Here is a 19,254-nt window from a genome sequence, read left to right on the forward strand (position 1 = left end):
GTTTATAATCAGGTTTCAGGCTAATTATTATCAGCTTATCATAAGCTGGAAGGACTTTTGCTCAGTATTTTCTTATAAACAATGGAAGAATTCAGTCAACCAACAAGAGAGTTCATTATGTTCCACGGCTTACATTTTAAGGAAGTTAGAAACATACCAATTTATACAAATAGAAAAAGAATTCATTTTTGTTTATCCAAAGCACACTGCCTGCATATTAATGTTGCTCAAACATCTTGGATGATACTTTATACACAATGACTGTAAAGAAACTGTTTTGCCTGGTTCAGTGTTTCTTAAAACTGTGCCCCCATGTACCTGCCACACAATTATTCTTCTCATAGAAAATAATTACATAAATCTTATTTGCTAGATTTTTTTTTTTTTTTTTTTTTTTTGGTTCCTGGGATTCAGGACATGGAAATGTCATTCCTATTCAGAAGAACTTATTCCTCCTTTATCAGGCAATTATTAAAGTTGGCTCTGGCATCTATGATTTTACTGATGCCACAAAATACTAGACCAGGAAGAAATAAATGAACTTGCCTCTTCAACTGATTCTTCTGGAATTTTAGGCATGCAGAATGAAGAAGATACTATGTAAACTAAATTATTCTCAAAGGCATAATAGTCTTCCCTTACCTGCAAGAGATATGTACCAAGACCTCTAGCAGATGCTTAAAACCATAGGATAGTATCAAATGCTATATATATATATATATATATATATATATATATATATATATATTCCTATATAGTTTGAACAACTCTAATCTAGAAATCCAAAACTTTCTGATGATGTCACAAGTGGAAAACCCCACACCTTACCTCATATAACAGGTTGAGGTAAAGATGCAGGTATAGTATAAATACTGTAGAAGATTACCTTCAGGCTATGTGTTAATAAGATGTCTATGAAACATAAATGTATATTGTGTTCAAACTCAGATCCTAACCCCAAAAAACTCATGTATATGCAAATATTCCAGAATTTTTTAAAAATCTAAAATACAAAATACTTTTGATGCCAGGCATGGTGGCACACGCTTGTAATCCCCACGCTTGGGAGGCAGAGACAGGAGGATCGCGCAGGTTCGAAGCCAGCTGCGCTGGCATAAGAGACCCTGTTTCAAAAATATAAAATAGGTCTGGGAGTGTAGCCTGGAGGTAGAAGGGCTTCCAGGAACCCCAGTACCACCACCAAAAAAAAAAAAATTATACACACACACACACACACCCCAAAAAATAGGGCTGGGGGTGTAGCTCGGAGGTTCCAATGACCCTGGGTTCCATCCCCACTACTGCAAACAAACAAACAAACAAAAAACCACCTTACACTGAACTCCCCCTTCCTTCTTGTGACAAGGAGAGATGATACTTATTGGAAGCACTTGGGCTTCTCTTTAGCATATCCAAATTGCCAGCACTTTTGGGACTATTATTTAGTGAAATAGGGGTTACTTGAACACAAACACTGAAATACCTCAACAGTCATTTGGGTAACCAAAATGGCTACTAAGTAACGAACAGGCAAGTAGCATACAGTCTAGAAACATTGGACAATAGGGTGGTTCACAGCCTGGGCAGGATGGAGGACTGTATAAGATTTCATTATGTTTCTCACAAAAGAATACAAGTGAAAACATGAGTTGTTTATTTCTGGAATTTCTGGGCTGTGGTTTCTGCAAGTAAGTGAGACTATGGGTAGATAGGAACTACTATAGATTAAACTCTGTCCTAAAAACATCTGGCTCAGTTTCAGTGGTCTAGTATACTAGCATCAGTGGAATAATTAAATCACCTTTAGCTGAAAACCACTAACACAGATCTACTATGTCAAGAAATTTTTGCCAGTCATTTCTAGAAAATATTTTCAATTTAAAAAAGGAGACATTTTAAAAGAGTCAATCTTCCTTTCCTGCCAGCATTCTAGAATTATCTTTTCCCTACTCTGGAAAACTTTTCCAGGTGATTTTTAGGTACTTTTATCTCAGTGCCATTTACTTTTGTTTTTCTTATTAATCAAGAAGCCCTTTGGAGAGCATACGAGTATAAATACTTGTCCTGAGTCTATCTGCCATCCTCAGCAGTATTGGAGACTCCTTAGAGACATGGTCAACAGCTAATGGCCTGCCTGCCCTCCACAGCTTGGGCACAGTGCTAAGGATACAGGAGGGATGCTGAACCGCCCATGGGCCCTGGCATGACCCAGAGACGGAGGCTACTGTAAGCAGTAGCTATACAGACAAGTTTTCACTTTCCATCTATATATGCTACTCAAATGTTAAGAATTCCCATGACTACACCCCCCAAAATCTCTTACATGACATGTTATTTTCTGTTTGGTGTTTCTTCCTTAAAGTACCAATCATTTGCCATCATCTTAACAAGTTCAATTCTTTCCATATTTAAGTTTTCTTCCACTCCACACAAAATCCTTTCCTTTTATCATGAACATGTTCTTTTATACCCATGTTGTAAATTATAAACCTTATAAAACTTACTATAACCCAAACTAAGATATTTCAATTTATATAGAGAAGTTGAATCTATTTTTGAGTAATAGTCTTAAACCACACCATATTATTTGGGTTAAAAATTATTTTCAAAGTATTCCATAAAAAATTATGTCACTAGTATCAGGAAAATAAACCTACACTTTTATATTACATTCTATTTCTCCTTGGCAAACTGAAATTAAATGTCTTTGAATATCACAAAAGAATTAGAAAAAATAATTTGTTCTATGCACTAAACCATTGCTTGAAAAGGGCAGTATATTATTAAAAACAGCACAGACACATACCGCAGGACTGTATCTGTTTCTAACTTTGGCTTTAGATTCAGGAAAGTGAATTTCTGCTCTCCCTATGATACCTGGAATGCCTGCTCAAGTCAAGAACTGTTTCTGGTAGGTGTGGTAGAACACACCTGTAATCCCAGTCTGTGGGATTCAAGAACTAAGGCCAGTGCATGGTAACTTAGTAAGACCCTGTTTCAAAAAAAAGAGCTGGGGGTATACAATGGGGTAACCCCCATTGGGGGTCCTATCTTCTCTAATTTCTCACTACTATCTCTTCCTCTTTTTCTCTCATAACAAACACCAAATTATGGTTTCTATACACACACAAATAGAAACCAACATGTACATTATTCTATTTTTTTAACCACAACATTCACAGGCAGTAGAGTATTCAAATAATTTCTTTGGTTCCACAAAGTTAGGTACTGGGTTAAAAAGAGCAGCAACTAGGGCCAGATATGTGGTTCTGTGGTAGAGCACTTACCCAGCAGGCATGACAACCAGGAAGGAAGGAAGGAAGGAAGGAAGGGAGGGAGGGAGGGAGGGAGGATAGATGGATGGGAGGGAAGGAGGTAAAAAGGAAGGAAGAGGAAGGAATAAGGAAGGAAGAGGAACAACGCACTCTGACTCCAAGAGCTACTTGACAGAACACATCACTTTCTACACTGCCCTAGAGTTCTACATGTTCAGAGACAATGCAGCTGGGATCCAGGAACGTGAAGTCAGGGTCTCCAGTTCACACTGGCAGACACAGACCTAACTAGAACCCTCTTCAATAACCATTCTTCCTCTAATTTGCTGTTTCAATTTCTATATCAATTTCTGAATCAATTTCTATAATATTAGATTCCATTTTTTATTTGATCATTCTTTTTTACCTCTTAAAAATGTATATAAAAGGCATGGCCATCTATTTTCTCAGGTGAGCAGCCAGGTAGAGGTAAACCACAGACACACCACCTAGCGTTTTTGGTACTCATTTTGTACCCTGCTCTGTACATCAGTCACAAATGACTTCCTAAACTGGAATCCAGGATTTCCACCATGGGATCTTGTTACCCAGACATGCAGGAGAAAATACATTAATAGATGTTTGACCCTTTACATCCATGCTGGAAAAAAAAAAAAAAGAAAATTAACACCTGAAAGAATCATTGTTTCTACAACTTAATCCTCACCTACTTGCATTACTGGGGATTAAACTGTAACAGATAAACTGTAAGTAAATTCTCAGGCTTTCTGAAATCCAGTCTCTATATTACTGCTTACCACTGGGGATCAAAGTCACAACTTTGTAATTTGTTTAGTCTAATCCCTCCTTTGGTGACTGTAAAATGTCAGAGCATTTCTCTTCCTTGCCCTTCTTACTCTGCAGTAGCGTCTGGTAAAAGACCCACCCGATACCACAGCCACCAGTTTAGACTAAACCTACCATAGCAACTTGCTAGGGCTCAGGTGAAAAAACCAGGGATGACACAGACCTGACAATTAAACAGGACACTGTGTATGATGCTGCATCCTATGTGAAACAGTAACTGACCTTGTCTGGAAAAAAGGAAACAACTGCTGAGGCTCCTGTCAGTCCTTGCCCTCAAAACCAACTCTCACACACAGATGCCTCCCTGGCTCAAGGCACAGCCTTGAGAACTTTTTGCACTCCTAGATCATCTAATGACATCTCTGCAACAGGCTTTTAGATGTCCCAGAAAACATGAAAGAGAAACAATTGTACAGGAGACCAAAAGGGGGAGGGATAAGGAGGGGAAGAAAACTTTTAAAATTGGTCACGCACTGACCTACAGTTTCTCCTTTCATGATAATGATAATAAAGGTATATTATCAAATTATAAATGAGAGACCAGAATGGTTAGTTTCCAAGCTACAAACCAGGCTCTGAAAGGAGCTATATGGGTAATCCCACTAGGCAGCTCAGATTTGACCTATGTTTCTTTCCTTGAATTACACCAAATTTTTTTTTCAGGTGGAAGACACTTTAGTCACCACACTATAGGGCAAGTTATACAGTAAGTGAACGGATATGCCGGGTCCCTGGAAAAGCCCAGCTGCAAAGGCGTCCTACCCACTTCACTTCCTGGGCCACTTGAGGTCACACCTTCAATGCTTAATGGAAACTGTTCTCCCCAGAAGTCTGACCTTCACAATGAACGCAGTGGCATTGGGGACTTCCTCCACGGCAGAGCTTAGTGTTGCAAGCAGTGCAGTAAGATCTTTCAGCTCAGTGTTGCTCAGCCTTCATCATGGCCTCTCGTGAGCTTTGCATACATTTTCCTTTCTCCTAACTGGGACACACCTACCCATTTAAATATTATTCCTGCAGATATTCTGTACATACATTTATGCATAGCTGTGCTTTATGGGACCAGTGTCACATATATAGCCCATAGTTGACCAAAATGTTACTGTGGTGTATGAAATTTATAAGTCTTCCTGATGGAAATAACTTCTATACTAACTTATAATTTAGTCTTATATTCTTTCTTATATCCTTTCTTTCCAAACCATTCTGTAACAAGAAGCCATAACAGATACACACATGGAGTCTACATTCTAATGGCTGTGCCCTGGCTAATTTGCACAGACTATCAAGTCAAAGAAAATGCTTCTTGGACTTCCGGGAAGATGGCGACGGAGAAAAGCGGGGCTTACGAGCCCCGCTAACAACCAATCTCTATTACTAAAAAATCAGCGCCTTTCATAGTCAGAAAACACCATCAGCAGAGAAACAAAAAATGTAATTACAAGGGACAGAGAAAAAGAGGGCTGGAAAAACGAGACACCAGAGAGAAACCAGACTGCAGTGCTGCGGCCGGAGCCGCGGCACGAAGCGGCGGGCGCCATCTTTCCTTGCAGCACCAGGCCCCAGAGAGGAGGGGGACTCAGAACGGAGCTCAGAGCCACAAAGGAGATACGCCAGCCTCACGGCCAAGGATGCAACAGCAGTGCTTTACTGCCGGCAGCAGCAGGGAGTTCACCGGACAGCTCCATACAAAATGCACTCAACAGCCCACCAGGCTCCAGAGAGGAGCGGCGGACAGTGAGCCAAGGTGAGCCGCTGCGGTACAGCCAGGCAGGATTCAGCAGATTTTTCGGAGCAGGGAGCATCTTAAGCTCCCAGTGGTTGAGCTCAGCACACCCTGCAGAGCCTCAGAGCGAAGCTCAAAATCAGAGAAGAAATACGCCAGCCTCACAGCCAAGGGCGTGGCAGCAGTGCCATATTGCCACAGGCAGCAGCAGCAGCAGCAGCGAATTCACTGAGTCCACTACAGCTCCATCTGTGCACTCAACAACAGTGAGTCAGATTGTGGCTCTAGAGGAGAAATCCCAGTACTGCACTCCCAGGGACTTGACCCAGTGTGGGAGTGGCAGTGGCAGAGATATCACACCATAGGAGAACGCCCAACCTGACACCCCCCATGGTCTAAAGCAGCCTCAATTGACTCCCTGGGTCTGAGACTCTGCCATACAACCTAGTAAAGGAGTAGTGGTGACTGAGATACCACAGACTCGAGATCCAGAGCACCTTAAGTGAAGTCTTAGTGACCCAAGGGAAGAACCCAGAGAAGGCACAAACTTCCGAAATCATGGGAAAGAGGAATAACAATGGAGCAATGAATGCCCACAACCCCACAACTTCAGAACCTGATAAAACAGAAATTCAGAGATTTCTAGAAGATCAAATCAGGAAAATAACTGTAGAAATAATAAAGGTGTTTCAAAAAGAATTCAGAGAGAGCCAAAAAGAGATAAAGGATGCAATTAATGAAGTAAAGGCCTCAATTCAAAGTACAAACAACCGATTAGACCACATGGAGAATAGAATCTCACTCTTAGAAGATGATCACTCCAAAAATGGACACATAGTTTCTAATTTAGAAAAAAAAATTTGACAGCAGGAATCTGACATTGAAGAAATATGGGCCCATTTTAAGAGAGCTAACCTAAGAATAATTGGAATAGAGGAGGGAAAAGAAGGTGAAACCAAAGGGATCAACAATCTCTTCAAGGAAGTAATAGCAGAAAATTTTCCAAACGTAGAGCAAGAGGTCGATATACAGGTCCAGGAAACTTATAGAACCCCCTTTAGACAAGGATCAGAGAAGAGGATTCCCACGCCACATAATTGTCAAAATGACCAATGTGGAAGCCAAGCAGAGAATCTTAAAGGCAACAAAAACAAAGGGCCAAGTGACATTCAGAGGCAAACCAATTAGAATCACTCCAGACTTCCCAAACCAAGTCATGAGAGCCAGAAGGGCTTGGAGTAACATATTCCAAACTCTGAAAGAAAACAACTTCCAGTCAAAAATTTCCTACCCAGCAAAACTTTCTATCAAATTAGATGGGGAAATAAGAAGCTTCCATGACAAACAGAAACTGAAGGAATTTATGTCTTCAAAACCAGCGCTAGAGAAAATACTCAAAGAGATTAACTACAAAGAAGAAATAGGTAACACACACCAGAACCAGAGAAACAAGATTTTCCATATTCTCCATCCAACAGACAACTAAGATTGGTTATCTTTGGAGATTCATTATTTATTTATAGTCTTTTACCTATTTCTAAATTGTATTGTTTGCTTTTATTGTTGCTAATTTTTAGGATTTCTAGTTGGAATATTAATATACCTTCAGATATAGCAATTGGAAATATTTTATCCCATTCTATCAGTAACTTTTAACTCTGTTTACGTTGTCTTTGGATATACAATATTTTTTAATTTTTAGGGAGTTTATCCTTCTGTTGCCTGTGCCATTGAAATCATATCCAAGAAATCACTGCCAATTTCAATGTTGTGAGGTTTTATGACCCAGATTTTCTTCTAAAAGTTTATAGTCTTAAGATTTATATTTAGGTCATTTATCTATTTTGAGTTAATATTTGTATATGGTGTTAGGTAAGGGTCCAATTTTATTCTTTTTCATGTAATTATTATGTTTCAACAATATTTAGTTAAAAGATTATTATTTCCTCCACCAAATGTTTGTGGAAACCTTGTCAAAAATAACTTGACAATATAGGGAAGAATTTAGCTCTAGGCTTTTATTTAACTCCAATGGTTTATATATCTGCCTTTAGAACAGTACTACACTGTTTTAATTATTGTAGCTTTATATGGTTTGAAATCAGAAAATATACATCTTCTAGCTTTGTTCTTTTTCGAGATCGTTTTGGGTATCTAGAGTCCATATTCCATATTAGGATAGATTTTTTCTGAAAAATAAGTAAATAAATGTATGATAGTTTCACCTAAAAAAAAAAGAAAAAAATATTCTCTGGTAAGAAAGAAAGCAAAAAGAAATATTGAAATGTTATCTTTAAGTCATCAAAAGCTTGGTATCAGACAAATGAAACTGTTCTGTGAGATTATCATTGTTAATTTTGGATAAATTGCTGTAATACTAGATGTCAACTACTAAGCCAAGCATGGGAAGGAGGGATGGGGAGGGAACGGGGTGGGGATCGGGTAGGGGCTAATTGGGCGATGTGTGCATGTATGTCTACAAAAGTTTTTTTTTTTTAATCCCATTATGATGTATGAATACAGTGCACCAATAAAAAAAATTTTAAAAAGATAATAAAATATTTCACAAAGTAAAAAAAAAAGAAAGAAAATGCTTCTTATTAAGTTCCATAAAACACAAGAACCTATCCAGGCATGGTGTCCTATGCCTGTAATCCCAGCACGTGGGAGGCTGAGATAGGAGATTTCACAGGTTTGCAGGCAGTATCAGCTACTTAGTGAGACCCACAACTTAGTGAGATCCTGTTTCAAAATAAAAAAGAAAAATTAGGGATGGGAGTATAGAACTCCCCTGGCTTCAATCTCCAATACCATCAAAACAAAACAAAAACACAAGAATATGTAATCCAGGTCAAGCTAATCAGTAGAAGACCTGATAGGAAAAAAACCCACAAAAACAGTGTATAGAGAAATACTGGGAAGAAAAAATAGGATTATTTCTCAATATAAGAGCCTCAAGAGTTAAAGCACCATACCTTCAATTTCAAATAGGTATAATCGTCATTCATGAGAATTCATTCTAGTCCTCTTCTAAACTATATTGTAGATGTGTGGGTTTTTTGTTTTTTGTTTTGGTGGTACTGGGGCTAGAACCCTTCTACCTCCGGGCTATTTTTTTTTTTTTTTTTTTTTTTTTTTTGGAAACAGGGGCTCTTAAACCAGCGAGGCTGATTTTGAACCTGCGTAATCCTCCTGTCTCTGCCTCCCAAGCACGGGGATTACAAGTGTGTGCCACCACACCTGGCTGGTGTTTGTGTGTTTTATTGGGACTAAACTCAGAGGTATCCTACTCCTGATCTATAGCCCTAGCCCGATTATATTTTTAATTTGGAAATAGATTCTCACTAAGTTGCTGAAGCTGGTCTCAAACCGGCAATTCTCCTGTCTCAATCTCAGCCTCCCAAGTACCAGGATTGCAAGCGTGCACCACCACGCCCGGCCTAAAATATTTTTTATAATTGTTCTCAGCATTAGTTACAGTAATAAATAACCTTTTCCCAAACTACCAGCACAAAATGATATTCTATCTGCTGAGGACTGACAGGACAGTTGTTTGATTTTTTTAAGCAATTAATTGCTTCTAGGTCTGCTTCATAAAACACCAAGCTATTGCTTAAAGTAGTCAACAAAAAGGGTACATGATCATTCTGCAAAGAAGGACAAGGAAACTATTCCTGTACCGGATGAAATAGACTAGCCTCCAGGACCAGGCCTAGAACACTGCAATAGCTTTCCAAAAGATCTCCTTGGCTCCCGCTTACCTCCTCCAGCACGGGCAGCCAGGGCCATCTTTTCAGCCCTTAAGGCAGACCATGCCACTCTTCTATGTCCTGCAGTAGCTCCCCAGTTCACTCTGAGTAAATGTCAAAGTCACTAGGATGGCCTACTGGGCCCTAAGAAGCCTGGTCTGCCATTACTTCGTTGACCTCTCTTCCTCAGTGTGCTCCTAGCCACTCCTCAAATACCTCAGGCCTGAGGGTCTTTGCTGTAGCTGGCCCTCTGTCAGGTATGCTCTGCCTCTAGATATCCACATGGTGAATACCTCACCCCCTCGCTCAAATCTCAAGCTGTCAAGACCTACCCTGACCATCCTATTAAATATTGCAATCTACCCAGAAATCTCAATATCCCTAACTCTGTTTTATTTTTTTATTATTACTTACCACTTTCTAACATATTATCTAACTTACTAATTATAGTACTTAATGACTATAGCCTCCCATCAGAATGAAAGCATCACAAGGGCAGAAATGCTTACTTACTGATCTATCCCAAACACACACATCAATGCCTGGCAACAGTAAGTGTTCAATATTATGAATTTACATATATGCATACACATATATCTGTGTGTGTGTGTGTGTGTGTGTGTGTGTGTGTGTGTTTTCTACCTCTGAGCTATACCCCAACTCTTTCTGTTTTTTATTTTGAAACAGAGTCTCCCTAAGTTGCTGAGGCTAGGCTGGAAAACTGCAATCCTCCTCTCAGCCTCCAAAGTACTGGGGTTACAGGTGTGCGCCACCATACCTGGCTATTAGTTTTTTTTTTTAAATGAATGAATACATGAAACCAAAATCTGAACTGTGGATTGAAGAGAGAATTAAAGCCAACAGAAGATAATTCCAGTGGCCAAATATACCAATCTAAATTATGTCTCTAGACTATTAAATGCTAATAAAAGATGTTTTATTTCTTTCAGAATTCAAGGAGGAGCCGGGAGTGGTGGTGCATGCTTGCAATCCTCCTATTTGGGAGGCTGAAACAGGAGGATCACACAGGTTCAAAGCCAGTTTTTGCTACTTAGTGAGGCTCTCAGCAACTTAGTGAGACCCTGTTTCAAAATAAAATATATATTTAAAAAAATAGGTCTGGGAGTATAGCCCGGAGATAGAAAGCCCCTGAGTTCTACCCCAAGTACCACAAAAAAAAAAAAAGAAAGAAATTCAAGGAGGACTACTCAGTACAAGCACTAAAGACCTTTACAGATACTAAACCAAATTTGAAACAGATAAAGAGGAAGTACAGAAGGAGGGCCCACTAGGCTCACCTTCCCTTCTAAGGACTCTGCATTGGGCACTGTCTTTTCTTCTTTCCCTAGTTTTGCAAGTCTTGATTTAAAAATGAGAACAAGCAGGTCAGCCAAAGGGCCAACGCAGCCCTTGACGTACCAAATGTACTCCCACGGATTAAGCACAGACTCATGCAAGATTGAACTAGATGACTATCGTTTGTGTGGGTGGTTCTGAACTATGGCTACATATATGAATGCCCATGGCACTTAAAAAATACTATAGCGCTGGGCGTGGTGGCACACGCTTGTAATCCCCACGCTTGGGAGGCAGAGATGGGAGATCACACAGGTTCAAAGCCAGCCTTGCTGGCTTAAGAGACCCTGTTTCCAAATAAAATATAAAATAGGTCTGGGAGTGTAGACCAGAGGTAGAAGGGTTTCCCAGTACCACACACACACACACACACACACACACACACACACACACACACAAAATACAAAGCATATTTGTATTTCTAATATAAATGGTTTGAGGTGGTCTAGATAGCAGTTTTAAAAGCTTCCCAAATGATTTCAATGTATAGCCAGGACTATAAGTCATGGATGAAGATGAACATAATTTTACATATTAAAAATAAAGTCTAGAGAATATGAGATCTGCCTAATGTCACACAGATCAACAGTATTAGGACTGGAAATTGTCACTCCACTCTTCGAAGAATTTTCCTTACAATATAACAATTTACAAATGTGATAGCATTCAAGTACACAAAGTCAAAAGATCTAAGTGCAAATCAGGGTTCTGATAATTAAAACATCTCTATGTCCAGGACTCGCCCAACATCAATTAATTTAGAATCTCTAAGGAGAACCAGACATCGGTACTTCTTAAAGTTTCCTAGGAATTTCTAAAATGCAAACAAGTTTCTGAACTGATGAGCTGCATGACCTTGGTGAAAGTACCTGACTGCGATACTGTGAGGATTCAATAAGATAAGAGATGTGTGTAGGAAGCTATTAGCATGATTAGCACCACTATGCCTTCTACCACTGCCATCCTTACCATCAATGGTATTATTTCCCTTCTTAACTCTTACTAAGCTATCATTCACATATCAAAATCACCCTTTTCAAGTATATAATTCAATGGTTTCTAGTATATTCACAAAATTGTACAATGATCACCACCACCTAATGCTAGAAGATTTTCATCACCCAATCAAGAAATTTCATATATCCTTAGCAATCTTTCTTCCTAATCTACTTTCTATTTTATGAATTCCACTATTTTGGACATTTCATATAAATGCAAACATAAAATATGTAGCCCTCCATATGTGGCTTTTGTCACTAAGCATAATGGTTTCGAAGCTATCTATGCTATATCATGTATCCATGTTTCACTCCTTTATTCCACTGAATGTACACACCATATTTTGGTTTCAGCAGTTTCTACTCTTTGGGATATTATGAATAACAATCCTATAAGCATTTGTATGCATTTTTTCAGAACAACACATACCATGTAAAAATTTTAATAATCATAAAAAAGGAATTTAAATGGCATGTTGCTTAGAAATAGAAGCCTGTGTGATAAAACTTTAAGAAAAGCCAACTAGGGCTTCCCTTTCTGCATGATACACTCACTGGGTTTACAGACCAACCCTCCCATGGAAGACAGATGAAAGTAAGTGATAAAATGTTTTTAAATTTTTTTTTATTCATGTATTGTAGTCATACATCTTAATGGAGTACAAGATGGTAGAGGCATACATGCCCACATCACTTAATTCCCATCCCATTCCCTCCCCCTCCCTCCTCCTCAAGTCTCCCTTAGTGATTGGCTTTGATATGTTTATGAATGTACATCATGTACACTGGGAAATTTCCCTCCTCCTCCCTCTGATCCTCTTAGTTAGGTTGCCTTATTTGTTCATCTATAGTTTTTTGTTGGTGTGTGGACATATTTTCAACTTTTTCTAGGTATACCCCAAAGTGGAATAACTTGATCATATGGTAACTTTATGCTTAACTTTTTGAGCAACTACTGCTTTTTCAAAGTGCCTACAGCACCATTTTACACTTCCACCAGCAATGTATGAGGGTTATGATGTCTCTGTACCCTCACCAACGAAAACTTTCCTATCTTTTTGATTCTAGCCATAGTAATGTGGATATAAAGTGATGTCTCATTATAGATGTAATTTGCATTTCTTTGATGTTAAATATATTTTTATGTACTTAATAGCCATTTGTGTATCTTCTTTGGAGAAATGTCCATTCAAATTCCTTGCCACTTTTTAACTCCGTTATTTGTCTTTTATTATTGAGTTATAAGAGTTCTTTATAAATTCCAGATAATAAATCCTTATTAGATACACGCTAAACATCCATATTCTAGAAATCTGAAACCTGAAATGCTCCCTAAGGGGGGGAAAAAAAAGCCAGCTAAGGAGAGCATAGTTTGCTGGGCACTCAGACATCAGAAAAGTAAGGTTCTGGGAGGCTGAGACAGGAGGATCGCACGGGTTCAAAGCCAGCCTCAGCTACTTAGTGAGGCTTTCAGCAACTTAGTAAGACCCTGTTTCCAAATTTAAAAAACAAAAAAGGTCTGGGAGTATAGCCCGGAGGTAGAAAGCCTCTGGGTTCCACCCCCAGTACCACCAAAAACAAAACAAAACAAAACAAAAAAAAAGTAAGGTTCTGCAAAGAGGGCAAGAGGTAGGTAACTTCAGATGGGTAAGATGACCAAGCACATAGAAATACAAAGCTCTGTCCCTAAAGATAGATGTGGGGCTACACAAGGGTATCCTGACTTCCTAAGACCTGAGTTGCATCCAAATATAGTCCTATTTCCATATTCAGGGCTCTTTCTAGAGAGAAGACAGTTTTCATCATACCACATAGGCTTAGGGTTTTCTTTTACATGAAATGAAGCTAATGCCAATATTTAGATTTTGGTTTTTGGTTTTACAACAAACCAATGTCTCAGTACTACAAAGAGAAAAGAAGAAAGCAAAGATACTTCAGGGCAAAGAAGCATGAAAAACCCGCAATGTGCCTTTCTGCTTTGCAATTCTGTGTGTGTGTGTGTGTGTGTGTGTGTGTGTGTGTGTGTGTGTTTGGGTCTGGGGATGGAACCCAGGAGCATTCAACCTCCGAGCTACACCCCCTGCCCTATTTTTTATTCTTTATTTTGGAACAGGGTCTGAGTTGCAAAGAGCCCCACTAAGTAGCTGAGGCTGTCCGCAAACCTCAATCTCGGCCTCCCAAATATTGGAATTACAAGCGTGAGCCACCACACGGCTTGCTTTGTCATTCTTTAAAGAATACTGTTTAGTATCTAAAAAAGTCAAACAGCATTTTGTTAAGGAAAATACCTTTGTCTATACTTCCAAAATAAAGCATTCAATGCAGCTTCTAAATTTATATATGTCCAGGACCACCAAGGATACCAAATTTTATGGATGCTCAAGTCCCTTACATAAAATATCAAACTATTTGCATAAAACTTACACATATTCTCCCATTTACTTTAAATAATCTCTAATATTATGTAACTATACTGTTTAGGGAACAAGAAAAAAAGTCTACATATTCAGCACAAACATATCTTTCCAAATATTTTCAACCTCTGGTTGGTTGAATCTAAGGATGCAGAACCCATTAATATGGAGGGCTGACTATACAGTCATAAATGTAAATTATAAGGCATCGCTTCTTTAATGTAAAAACTTGGAGGTCATATTTTTTAAAAAACAATTGAAGCCAATTAAGATTTTCTGAAACTAGTTCTATAAATATAACAAGCACCACTGAATATGATTTTATTCTAAATTGATCCAGTTTATGTACCATATCTTAAACTTATTTTATAGTATATAGTGGAGACAGTCTAGAGCAATGCCTCACTATGGTAAATGCTCAATAGGGACTCACGGGAGGAAGGGAATGAAGGAGGACAGGCCTTAATTTGAGTTTGTTTTGGAAATGAGGATGTCACCATAAGCTAAAATCTCCTTTCTTCTAGATCTATCAGAATGTTGTTTTGATTCTTATAGCAATAAAGTACAAGCTAGTATCTTTGCAAGTATCTAAAACAAACACATCATATTCTCCCTAGAGAGAAAAAAAGGGGAAGAAGGAAGATAGAAGAGAAGCAAAAGAGAGGAAGGAGTATCTTATTATGCCAGAAGGAGCTTCTCCAACAATGACAAGGATTAGATTAGACATCAGGCAAGTTAAAGGTACCAGTATCACTTAACACTCTATGAAAAATTGGGATGAAATATTCCGTTTCTATAAAAACTGGTCATCCACTCGACTCTCTCAGGGAAGATGGTGTGGGCTCACTGTAAAATATCTTTCTCATTCTCTTCTGCAGCGCTTGAGCTAACACTGTGTACCTGTTGAGGGAGCCAAGTGCTAAACGAGAGAAACAGACTACACAGAAAGCAATTCCCAACAACTATATGATGAACTGAATTCTATCTCCTCAAAATTTATATGTTCAAGTCCTAACCTGAAGTACCTCAGAATGTGACCATATTTGGAGACAGGGTCATTACAGATATAACTAGTTTAAACGAAATCATAATGCAGTATGGCGGACCCTAATTCAATATGACTGTTGGCCTTACAGAAAAGGAAATTTAAAACTGGAGTTATGCTTCCACAAACCAAGGAGCCAACAGAAGCTAGAAGAAAGACCTAGAACAGATCCTTCCCCAGCACCTTCAGAGGGAACATGGCCTTCCCAACCCTTTGACTTCAGACTTCTGACCTCTGAAACTGTGAGGCAATAAATTCTTGTTGTGCTAAGCCATCCAGTTTGCGGTACTCGTTACTGCAGCCCTAGCCAACTAGTGCAGACTGCAAGAGCTACTGTGAGACAACTAGCCTATTCCCTTCAGACGACACTTCAGATCCAGCCTTCTACCCCATGCCCATGGCCACCACATCAGCACAGGACCCAACACCTCACCCTTGAGCTGCTGCAACAGCTATGGTCTCCCTGACTGGAGACTCTACTTCCATATCCTCCAGCTGCCAAACCTCATGCAGACCATTATAACGTTAACCTTTCAAACACGCCAACTCTGCATTACTTATTAAAAACTCTCCAGTGACTCATCTCCTACAGGAAAAAGCTTAATTTTTTTTTAAAGCTCCTGCCTAGCATTCAGCTACAACTGCTGGGTGACTCTCCTAGTGACTCTAGATGCAGGACCATTATTCCTGACATCACGTTCCTGCGTGTCACTCTCCCCTTCCACCAAGCCAAACCTTGGCCGTGCTATGAAGATGCACACTCACACCAAATGGGACAGCCGCATCTGACTCTCTGTACCTGCTCCCCATCATCACTCTGCGCACTTTAAAGACGGCCTTGCATGCCCACTGGCATCTGAAAAGTGCACACTGGAATTCTACCCCTGAACTGGGAGCTCTTAAGCACAGAGTCCTTGCATTACAATTTTAGGTAGTTCTTAAAGGCAAAGGCAATGCTAGTCAAATTATAGGTAACCTCTAAATTCTTACTGAAATAAACTTTTTTTTTTTATGGTACTGGGTTCCTGGAAACTCTTCTACTTCCGGGCTACACTCCCAGACCTATTTTTATATTTTTATTTGGAAACAGGGTCTTTTAAAGCCACCGCAGCTGGCTTCGAACCTGAACGATCCTCCTTGTCTCCGCCTCCCAAGCACGGGGATTACAAGCGTGCGCCACCAAGCCCGGCATTAACAACTATTTTAAATACCCAGAAGTGATATTTTTGGCTCTTCTTTCAATTCAAGAGCTAGGAATTAGAAATCTAGAGAGTTTATATAATCCCAATGGGTCCACATATTTCCAAATAATTTAAAATGTATACAAATGTGTGCATGGGGATACCCTTGGACCCAAGATACTTACCATTCTTCATCACTACATTGGACCAGACATTGGCATTCAAGGCTTGCACAATTCGCTTTACTCCAGTAGATTCAGGGAAGTCATCTAATCAGGGATAGAAATACCTATATATTTATACACACACTTACACAAATATTCATATGTATATACATATATATACATAGACACACAGACACAGAACATACATAGAGAGAGATATCCCTGAAGCCATATTTTCGAAGAACTGTAGATCTTGGCTATTTAGTTACTTCACACTGTAAGTTAAATGCTGATAGGAATACTCTACAAATTAAAATAAGTAAACACAATGAGTTATATAATAAAATCATCCCCACTGCCTCACTAATGAAATCCACTCATATTCTCCAAAAAATGTATGTTTCTATTAATTATGCAACCCTGGCACAGTACTAAAGATACTAATCCTGGTTATCTATAGACAAGTTTCCTGAAGGCAAAATAAAGCTTTCAGTACACTGTAACAAGCTATAAAAGCTATCTTCTACTGGGAACCATAGAATAATACCTATTTTCTATTCTAAGATATCTAGAGAAGAAAAGTGAGTTTACTATAATCCTAAGTGTAAGAGGCAAGCAAAGGGTTATTTAAAAAAAATTCCAACAACTTGCCAGGTGTGGTGGCGCACGCTTGTAATCCCAGCATTCAGGAGGCTGAGGCCGGAGGATCGCAGTTCGCGGACAGCCTCAGCTACTTAGTGAGGCCCTCTGCAACTCAGTGAGACCCGGTTTCAAAATAAAGAATAATTAAAAAAAAAAAAAATAGGCCGGGGGTGTAGCTTGGAGGTCAAATGCCCCTGGGTTCCATCCCCAGACCCGCAAAAATAAATAAATAAATAAATAAATAAATAAATAAATAAGTAAGTAAGTAAAATTCCAACAACTTAATTTAGTATTAGCATCATCCTGCTTCTAGAAGACTGATCCTACTCAATAATACAGTTGTATTCTCAGCTACGAGTTAGGTATCATTGTGCACAAAGGAAACAAAAATCCTTCAGATACTGAGGATTATAAAACTGTACATAAAAAAAAAAATAGTGGCAGGACGCTGGGCGTGGTGGGCATGCTTGCAATCCCTGCGCTTGGGAGGCAGAGACAGGAGGATCGTGCAGGTTCGAAGCCAGCCGTGTGCGCTAGCTTAGGAGACCCTGTTTCCAAATAAAAATATAAAATAGGTCTGGGAGTGTAGCCCAGAGGTAGAAGGGTTTCCAGAAATTCCAGTACCACCAAAAAAAAAAAAAAAAAAAAAATAGTAGCAGAAATAGTTTTTATGTTGTTGAAAGGAAAAGGGTTTGCAGAACACAGTCTTACCTCCATGACCTGGGCTGGCCCTGTGAGTTTTAATAGTAAGCAAACACACAATTGTATGCTGAAGAACATACACTCAGAAGATCTGAATTTGAACCAAGCTCTGTCACTTATTAGCAATTTATCAGAGGAAACCACTTACACTATCCTCAAAGAAAAATGCAATGACACCACCCTGCGCCCACTTTTCCTAAAAGAAAGATGCACTGGAACCAGAGGTTCACTGGCCTAATTATTCCTTGGACTAGAGACGCCTAGAGGGTAGCACCACGTTGTACTGGGTTCATTATGTCCACTCCTAACAGTGCCTGATCGGCTAATGATTACCAAACACTCTATAGCAATATAGTGAATTAAACAGAAAATACTCGCTAGAGATGAGAGTACTGGGCTGGGCGTGGTGGCTCATGCTTGTAATCCCAGTTCTTGGGTGGCTGAGACAGGAGGATCGCAGGTTTGCGGCCAGCCTCAGCTACTCATTGAGGCCCTCCACAACTTGATGAGACCCTGTTTCTAAATAAGGAATAAAAAATAGGGCTGGGAGCCAGGCATGGTGGCACATGCTTGTAATCCCAGTATTTGGGAGGCTGAGATAGGAGAATCACAGGTTTGAGGCCAGCCTCAGCTACTTAGTGAGGCCCTCTGCAACTTAGTGAGATTCTGTTTCCACATAAAAAATAAAATAGGTCTAGAAGTATAGCCCAGAGATAGAAGGCCCCTGGATTCCATCCTCAGTACCACAAGAAAAGAATAGGGCTGGGGGTGTAGCCCAGAGATAGAATGCCCCTGGGTTTAATCCCCATTACCACAAATAAAGGAAAAGAAAAAAAAATAGATGAGCATACTACCATTAATGTTTGTTCAGATGAAGACAAAAGAGGCATGTTTATCAACTACAAGTGGCTCATTGAAAGAATTACTGATACTTTGGACGTTGTATCTAGGAAACAAAAATGCAGCCCTGAAATGAAGAATTGGAAACAGTGAGATAAAATTTAACACAAATGAGTAGAAAGCCTCATGTAAATGTGGAATGGTACGTGAATGGTACGTGCAAATACAGGACAGGGAATGTGGCTTGAGAAGAGTTCACATTTAAAAGTGCCGGGGAAGCCGGGCGTGGTGGTGCACGCTTGTAATCCCCGCGCTT

The 19,254-nt window shown here is 39.4% G+C and overlaps 1 protein-coding gene across 1 annotated transcript in view; it reads right to left on the reverse strand.

The window, feature by feature from the left end:
* Positions 1-19,254, reverse strand: part of AAGAB (alpha and gamma adaptin binding protein) — a gene marked incomplete at its 3' end in the record, with an annotated part of 59,819 nt that overhangs the window by 13,117 nt on the left and 27,448 nt on the right. The window contains exon 5 of the mRNA XM_080690851.1: positions 16,776-16,859. Within this exon, the coding sequence (XP_080546977.1) occupies positions 16,776-16,859 (84 nt within the window). The remainder of the gene's footprint in view (positions 1-16,775; positions 16,860-19,254) is intronic.

This window comes from Muscardinus avellanarius, assembly GCF_963383645.1.
Source record: "Muscardinus avellanarius genome assembly, chromosome: 3".
Lineage (NCBI taxonomy): Eukaryota > Metazoa > Chordata > Mammalia > Rodentia > Gliridae > Muscardinus > Muscardinus avellanarius.